Source organism: Haplochromis burtoni, unplaced genomic scaffold (genome assembly GCF_018398535.1).
Source record: "Haplochromis burtoni strain Fernald_Lab_line unplaced genomic scaffold, NCSU_Asbu1 Contig_177, whole genome shotgun sequence".
NCBI classification, from domain to species: Eukaryota; Metazoa; Chordata; class Actinopteri; order Cichliformes; family Cichlidae; genus Haplochromis; species Haplochromis burtoni.
The window spans coordinates 1180200-1189078 of record NW_024582538.1 but is presented as its reverse complement, the minus strand read 5'-3'; the positions used below and the strand labels follow the sequence as shown (position 1 = coordinate 1189078).

Sequence of the window (8879 nt, the reverse complement as noted above, 5' to 3'; positions counted from 1 at the left end):
ATTGAGTTAAAAACAGATTTGTTATTTCATTAAAGATTATACATCCATAGTTTATGTAATTGAATGCATTTATGCTTAATAGGATCTCCACAAACTAAACCACTTTAAAAGAGTATTCCCTGAACTGGGGCAATGGTGGGTTTTGTGGCATCTGGGAAATGTTTAGAAATTCCCATGTGTTACAGCACACTGTGATGTGGGTGTCTGAGAAACTGGGCAGCTGATAGGCCCTCGAGGCACTGGTGATAAAATGAAGAGCACAGGTGTAATTAATAACACTGACGAAGCGTCTTTTCTGTATATTTTACCTCAGTGAGGAACAACACTGAGACCCTAAAAATGTTAAACCTAAACTGAATGTGACTGCTGTTGGTGTTAGTGCAGTTTTCCTGCTCTGACATGTCAGAATTTTGCATTCAATCCTAATAAGGACCCCAATTTTTGGACTTTTTCATACATGGAGCAGCTGGTTGTTTTTCCATGGTGTGCAGTGTAAATTTATATGTCTCATTCATGTTTCAGACTATTTACATGACTTAAGATTTCAAAGATCCAAAAGATTGCCCATTGATTTAAAAGCACTGCATATCTATACAGTTGTTTTCCCATAAACTGGCTCATTTAAATGAGTGACCTCATTTAACCAACTCAACCAAGCATGAGGTAAGGTAGAATGCTATGTGTAATAAGGATTCTTATTTTATTTTTCACCGCCTGCAAAAGACTGGAGGCTCCAAGCAGCTCCTTAAGCAGCATGCTGTTACAGTGTGTGTGTGTGTGTGAGAGAGAGAGAGAGAGAGAGAAGAGGAGTGTCAATGAGTGCTTGCCATGAAACATACTTGAAAATGAGGGTGAGAGACTGCAAAAACTCCTCCCACCGAGAGCCAGAGGTGGACAGAGAGACACACAGGAGACCCTGGCTGTCCACAGCCCACTGAATAATGCTCAAGACCCAAGGTTTTTATTGTTTCTAAAATATATCTTATTCACGTTTTCTTTCTGACCCTTGTACTGTTGTAACAAGTGAATTTCCTCAGTGTGGCGTTAATAAAGTCTGTATCTATCTGTTTTCACTCCTCACTTCCTTTTTAAAAAAAATCCTCTTTACTTCCTTTACCTCTTCCTCATTTAGCTGTTTGTATTAGTTTTGGTGTTAGTTTTAACCTTTTTAATTATTAAAGACTGAACAGATATTTAGTTTAGAATAGATAACCCATTAAAGAATTTACTGAATCGAGTTGAATCTCAGACATCTCAAAGCCTCATGATTAAGGTTCAGACAACCCATTTGCTAAAGAGTAAAATAAAGGACAGCTTCCCTATACATTTTTAAATGTTTATTAGTGTTAAGTAGCTTGCTCAGCATCCTTTCACAGAGTTCCCGTTTTTTGTGTTTCAGTCTAGTTTCTGTTTTTATTTCAGTTAACCAAAATACTAACTAAAATTCATGGTTCGCTCTTTTACGTGACGTTTTAGTTAACTATAATAATCTTACAGACAACCTGGTTTTGTTTTTAAAAGAAAAGAAAAACAGAGAGAAGAGTTTTTACAACCTTTTGGTACTGTTGAAGTGACACCTGCTCTCGCGAGATCCCGCTTGCTGCTGAGTCGCTTCTCTCGGAAAGTGTCGTGAGACGTTGATAGTAGAGGACTGCTCGGCTAAGGTAAGTGAGGATACTGGCTCCACCATCAGCACGACAAAAATCCACGTAGTTCCCGGCAGGTGATGAAACTGTAGTGGAGCAGATGTCTGTCCGGTGGGGGATGTATTAAGCTCGTTGTTACCCGGATACTCGGTCCGGGTACCAACGAGTGACGGCTCGCTAGCAGCCGGATGCCCGCTGAGGTGATGAGCGGACGGATGGATGAATGGGGCGGATCAACACGCTAGCTACGGTCACGTCTAATCGATTCCGCGATTGAAGCAAACTAGACTGATAAATAGAGTTATTATAGAAGCGATAATTCGGGGGGAAAGGCGCGACTTTGTGCGATAACTAAGCTTGGGTAAAGACGAGAGATTTTACAGGAGCCCCGTGTAAGGGTTACCTAACGTAGCATTCCGGGCTAACCTGAGTCACTGGCAGCTGAATGAATTCTATCAGACCGGCACATCGCGGCCCTTCGCCCACCTAAGATCACCATTTAATGAAATATGCCGTGTTTGAACCTGCGGTAGCTGGATGAGGAGAGGAGCTGGTGTCAGAAACAGCAGCAGGGTGCCGATCGTGTTCAGCACCATGGACAGGGCTGCGGGAAGTCCTCGTTTACTTTTATTTTCAAGTCTTAAATTTCACCTTACTGAGCCTGTTTACTCGCTTTCTGAATAACTGTCAGCATAGGACTGTTTAATTACTGCACTTACAACATATTAAAAACTAGGCATTGGGCAGCTCTTGTCCACATTAAAAATAAACATACAATCAACAGTGTTTGAGTACCTTTTATAGTTTCATTTGATTTGTTCGTCTTTGGCTTGTGTGACCTTACTTGAATACTTAGGTGGTGGAGTGTGCAGAGCATATTTTGCAGCCTTAGAAAAGAAATCCCACCTGTGTTGAGTATTTTTAGTTATTTTTGCCCCTTGAGTTGTCATTTGACTATTTCTACTTGCTGTGTCCACCCTGAAAGAAATATCCTTCCTCTTGCTGCTTTCCCTGAGGTTATCCCTCCTTTCCCCTTCGTGCTGTACAGATTTTACACCAGACTAGGGCACTTTTTTAAAAATCATTATTTGTGTCTGATATGACTCGGTGTAAAAGTAATCTAAAGGGAGAATTTTAGTCATTTGTCCCTGGTTATGACCAGATGGCTTTGTTATAGATGTGTTCAAGCCATGCTCTGTAATATAGGACATTTTTCATGTGCTTTAAGGGCTTGGCACCATTACAGGCTAACATTTGAAGGAGAAAAAAGCATCAGAAAGGGTCTGAACAGATTGTGCTGAAGCCTGGAGTCATGGCATCTCCATCACCCGCTCTGTGATAATGACTGTGGGCGAGTAACACAGCTTTGCACCTGTCTTGCTGCGTGCATGTAGAAGTGAGATTTCTCTGGCTTGATTTTGTCATTTTAGTGTTTGAGAGGTGAGAGGAGGAGTGAGCCAGAGTATTTACTAGATTGTAATTTAACAGACTTGACAGTTTGGCTCGTTAATCATTCTGTCTCATTCCAGCATGTTAATAATTAAGACCAGCATGATTGCTTCTCAATGTCTGTTTCTTTTCAGCCCTCCTAAAAAAAAAAAAATCAATCCCCGCTGGACAACTGACACTTTGCAGAAAGGCCTCAAACACTTAAACTGACGTTTAGGAACATCGTCTGAATCATGGGGAACATTTTTGGGAATTTGCTGAAGAGCCTCATAGGGAAGAAAGAGATGAGGATCTTGATGGTGGGGCTTGATGCTGCTGGAAAAACAACGATCCTCTATAAGCTCAAACTGGGGGAAATAGTCACCACAATCCCAACAATCGGTATGTGAAAGCAGCTTTCTACTCGCATCAGCCAACAGTGGATATGATGTTTTGCTTCACGCACTGTGTGACCTCTTATTTCAGGGTTCAACGTGGAGACAGTGGAATACAAGAACATCAGCTTCACTGTGTGGGACGTGGGTGGGCAGGACAAGATCCGTCCTCTCTGGAGACACTACTTTCAAAACACGCAGGGTGAGCGGAGCTAATCAGAGGGTCACAGCAACATAAATGCTTGCATTTCTCTTCTTCTAATGCAAATGGTTTATTTTGTTTCTTACTCTTGCCGCTGCAGGTCTAATCTTTGTGGTGGACAGTAATGACAGAGAGCGTGTGAACGAAGCGCGAGAGGAGCTGATGAGGATGCTGGCTGAGGACGAGCTGAGGGATGCCGTGCTCCTCGTGTTTGCTAATAAACAGGCAAGAGACTCTAGTGTTATGTATATTCATACACATAGCAGGCTCATAGCAGAGGGTGAGCCCCCAAATACCAGCTTCCTTATCTGTGTAATTTTAAAGCAGTTCTGGAAATTAGGTGGCATTAAATTATAGTGTGAGTTGTAATCATTACCAGGGTAGTAAAAAGGTAGTAAAACAGTCATTGTGAGATGAACTAATGGGTAATCACAGATGTTACTAGTCACATTAGTGAGGTCAGTGATATTTAGGTGCAGACTTATAATTAACATCATGTGATATTCCACATCGAGAAAGGTTTTCACAGGAGTATTAGGGAGCAGTTACTTTCTAAGCTCTAATGTCTTAAGACTACTCTCTAATGAAGCAGGAATATTATAGAGCAGTTTAGAGATTAGTTACTCTGTAATAATACTATTATTATATGTTATAATACTATTGTTATGCTTTTTTAAAGAGCTCTAATATTCCTGTGTTTTCACAGGACTACTCTTAGACTCTACTACAGAAAAGTTACTCTCTAATACTCCTATGAAAGAAGAAGACTTAGAGAATAACTACCCCTAATACTACTCTCTAAAGCTCCTGTGAAAACACTGGAGTATTGCAAAGTAGTAATAATAATACTCCAGTCAAAATAAAACATGCAAAATAAAACGTGAAAATTCATCCACGCAGAGATGGAAAGCGCAATTTTCTCTCCTCACTGACCCGTCTGCTCTTTGACAGGACTTACCAAATGCCATGAACGCCGCAGAGATCACAGACAAGTTGGGCTTGCACTCTCTGCGTCATCGCAACTGGTACATCCAGGCCACCTGCGCCACCAGCGGCGATGGCCTCTACGAGGGCCTCGATTGGCTGGCCAATCAACTCAAGAACAAGAAGTAAGAAGAAAACTGGAAGAAAGCATCCAGCGACCACACCCATACCAACTTTTTATTTCTTTTTAGGGATGAGGGTGCGGGTTGAGCACCGAGGTTTTTGATTGATAAAAGATTCTGGGTCTTGGGTGGGGGCGGCGGGGTGTCAGATTTAGATTTTTGGTCTGGTCCTTCTGGTTTTCTGTGGTTATAAAAAAAACACATTCTCATGTTCGTATCTAACCACTCACTCACAGACACACACACAGAGACACACACATATGCACACTAACAATAAGCAATCACAGCAGGCACTTGCTTTTCCTCCGTCCACCTCTCGTCCACCAATCGTCTTTAGGTATATAATGTACTGTATGTTAGTCTCTAGGTGCTGTGTCGAGTCACATGGGACTCCAGCAATGAGTCCAATCTGACTTTGTTGATGTATGTTTTCCCGTTGTCAGTGGTCCATGAAAGGAACTGTTCCACGTCCTGTTTTTTTTCTTGTTTTTGTTGTTTTTTATGTCTTTTCCTACAGAGTTCCAGAGCCATGTTTGAGAACAGTCACATCTGGCAGATTCATGTCACAATGATTAATATGATTGCTTTGCTTTTCCTTTTGACTTGCGAGCGTGTACTTGAACTTCGCAGCCTAGACAGTATTATCCCAAGCAGCTCTCTGATGTCTTTTGATATCTGTGCCATGTTTCTACTCCCCGTGTGGCAACCCGAAGCGTCGAAGCCGCCCTTTTTAAATATTTTAAAACGCACAACACTCTTTCTCAGTTGCCTCACCTGCATGCATCCTGCCACCACTGTTGGGTACTTCTCCATCCAGAGAACCGCATAGATGTTATTTGTATGTTTTCCCCCCTCATCGTGTTCTCGCGCCGTTTACAGTAGGATGCGCAAAACTATCCGAAATCACCACTTTTAGTGCAGTTGGTGGCAACATTTGCTCAGAACAACAACAACAAAAAAAAGCCAAAAAAAAAAAGCGACTAGTCAGCTTTATGGTCTTTTTAGATGTGAAAACAGCATATAGCACATTAACTCAGCACAGATGGCCTGTGCTGCTTGTCTATACGAGTACTCGAACTGCGTCAGGTTGCTCTTGCTTGTGTGGATTTTTTTTTTTTTTAATTTTTAAATTTTTTGTGTCTAATTTGCATACCGGGGGGGTGGGGATGGGGAGGGGGACGATGCTGTAACTGATAACTCCGTATTACTGAATGTGAATATTGTTGATGAATCTATAAGTGGCTGTAATGATGTTTATCTGACATGCCATCATTTCAGTGATGTATCTGCATAAGTCATGCAAAACGAAGCAGGGTAACCGGATTGGTATGTCGATGTTGTAGTTTGCAGAAATTCACAAACCACCAACTTTCCAAACAGCAGACGGGATTGCGGCGTCGCCACTGATACCAGCAGAATCCGCAGACTCCTGTCAATGAAACGATTCCTTTGTGCCACACATGGGTACTGCTGCCACTCATATACCAGTCACAGTGCAACATGCTGTGCATCCGCCTTACCAACTTATCAGCATATATCCAGCATCTGTTGTAACCATGAGTTAGATCCTTTGGTTTTTGTGGCCTTATATTCCGATTGATTTCCTCTCACAGAGTTTGGTTTCATACTTACCAGTAAAGAATGATTTATTCCTTATTGCCCTCTAACGGCAGGTTTCGCACCACAGCTCACTATGGTAAGGCAAAGATTTCGTCGTATAATGTGTTCTTTTGATTTTTGCCCGTATACTTGATTCATATTTGGTGGTAGATTTCTTCAGTTCTCTTTGGGGTTTAAATGAACTTTGATGTAGACTGTGTCTGTGAAACAATCAGTGCAGAGAAATAAAAGATTCTGATGATTCATTCTGTACCGTTATAGTTACACAAGTAGATTTTAAAAAAAAATGTTGAAGACCATGTTTCAATGCTGAATGCATGGAGACATCTGTATGTGATGTAAGAAACCAAAATTCTGCTGTATTACGAATAAACCCATTTTCTGAATGATCTGTCTCATCAGCTGGGAGCGGGAACTAATAGGCTTCATTGCCACATACGTACAGCTTCTTCTTCTTGTTTTGGTTGCTTACACAGCACCATTTCACCCTGGCATTTTCCTTTGTCACACCAACTCTTCTGCACATCCATGAATCTTAGCTGTCTTTGTTTTTTTTCTCTGGCAGCTTCATAGTCAACATGCTTTGTCCAGTACATTCACAATCCCCGTCTCTGACTTTGTTTCCAAGCTGCTCAACCTGACCTGTCCCTCTGATGTTCCAATCCTGTCCATTATGGTCACTCCTAGTAAAAATCTTATCATCTTCAACTCAGCTTTCAGTCCTTTTCTCAGTATCACCGTCTGTAAACCGTACATGGCAGCAGGTCTCACTACCACCTTGTAAACTACTTCCTCTCTTGCTGCTATTCCTCTGTCACAAATCACCCCTGACAGTCGTCTCCAGCCTACTCCACCCTACTCCACCCTGCCGGCACTCTCTTCTCATTCTGCACTCACCTGTCTTGTGCACTGTCCATTATCTTGGATTGTTGACCACAGGTATTTCAACTCCTCCACTTCATTACACTTCACTGTTACACCTGCCTCTATGTCTACGTGACAAATGTCTTGCTGTGACAGGCTCCAACCAGGAGAGGACACTGTTCCACAATGATATCTGTTCGGTCAAAGAGGTCCCAAAGCATTAATCAAATCCATTAAAAATTGAAAGGTTTATTTGTCCTCTGAGACACCCCTGCTGAACAACATGCAGTAGCTGACATGATTTTAATTGTTCATCTCAGGCAAGATCAGTTCAATCTTATCCAAAAGAAATAGAGATCGTCATAAGTGCGTTCATTTCCTCTAAATCAGACTATTGCTACTCTTTAAACACATGCTTGAGCCATCAAGAGCTACTTAGATTAACGCTTAAGTGTGCTGCAGCTGGACTCCTCAGAAATAGATATATATGCATAACTCATACATCACAAAACATATGGAATAATTCCTAAATCTGCAGTGAAAGGGGAAATATACTGTCATGTGAAAAAGGAAGTACAAAAACAAAGTGCACCTCATGAGTCCACCGTTTGTAGGGCCACCTTCAGCAGCCATAAGTCAACGTAACTGTTTTCTGTAATCAGGGTCTCGTTTTGTCGTAGAGCAATTTCAGCCCACTCTTCTTCTTTTTTTTTTTTAATTTAAATTTTCAGTCCATTGAGGTTTGCAGGCATTCATTTATGCACAGTGTTGTAAAGGCTCACCTTTCAGCACATTCACTTGACCAGATGCACCTTGTTTCTTTTCCTCACCTTTGATTGGGTGTGGTGCTTGCCCTTAATTGCACTCACCTGTCACTCGTTATATAAGGACTGCAGTCACCTACAGCTCACTCTTTCGTCACTCCCACATGGGGCAGCAGCTGAGGTGAGTTTCTGTTTGAGTCTCCTGAGTTTATGTATTATTTTGAGTTACTTAAATCATATTTTATTTCCTTTCAGAGATGGCAGTCCATGTGTCTTTCCTTTACTGATTTGAGAATAAAAGGAGAACCCTGTGAATGATTGATGACTGCTTATTTTCATTCTAATCGGATGAGCCCATGATGATGACTACTTAAATCCTGAGCCTTCCTCCAGAACACACAGCTCCCTTATTTTCAGGCATTTTGTTGTAGATTTATTGCTGTCCTTGCAATCATTGTCCTGTTGTGTGATTTACATGTTAGACAGTCTCACTGGCCTCTAAAATACTTTGGTACACATGGGAGTTCATGGTGGACTCAATGACTGCAAAGTGTCCAAGTCCTGTGGCTGCAAAACAAGCCCAAATCATCACCCCTCCACCACTGTGCTTGACTCTTGGTATGAGGCGCTTGTGCTGATCCTGTGGTTTTTGCCAAACAGAGCACTGTGTATTATGCCCAAACATCTTCACTCCAAAGGGATGTTTGAGAGGTCTTGTGGTTTATTTAGATGCAACTTGATGCTAATCCGAGCCCTGCTGCCATGTTCTTTATCCTAGCAACCTTTCCAAACAACCTCTCAGCCCGTGTCTAACTGTAGTTTCATGAATTTTAATATCTAACATGCTAGCTGAG

General features: G+C 41.7%; 1 protein-coding gene across 3 annotated transcripts; it reads left to right on the top strand.

The window, feature by feature from the left end:
• Positions 1-886: 886 nt before the first annotated feature.
• On the top strand, positions 887-6783 carry LOC102311759 (ADP-ribosylation factor 3). 3 transcript variants are annotated; one of them, XM_005943961.2, is made up of 5 exons: positions 1490-1664; positions 3230-3476; positions 3561-3671; positions 3772-3896; positions 4623-6783. In XM_005943961.2, the coding sequence occupies exons 2-5, from the start codon at positions 3329-3331 to the stop codon at positions 4782-4784; spliced, it is 546 nt and encodes a 181-aa protein (XP_005944023.1). In that variant the 5' UTR covers positions 1490-1664; positions 3230-3328; the 3' UTR covers positions 4785-6783. The 3 variants fall into 3 exon arrangements, with proteins under 3 accessions (XP_042081584.1, XP_005944023.1, XP_042081583.1); XM_042225649.1 differs by lacking the exon at positions 1490-1664 and adding an exon at positions 1703-1723; XM_042225650.1 differs by lacking the exons at positions 3772-3896; positions 4623-6783 and adding an exon at positions 887-957 and having other exon boundaries at positions 1522-1664; positions 3561-3685.
• Positions 6784-8879: the final 2096 nt, after the last annotated feature.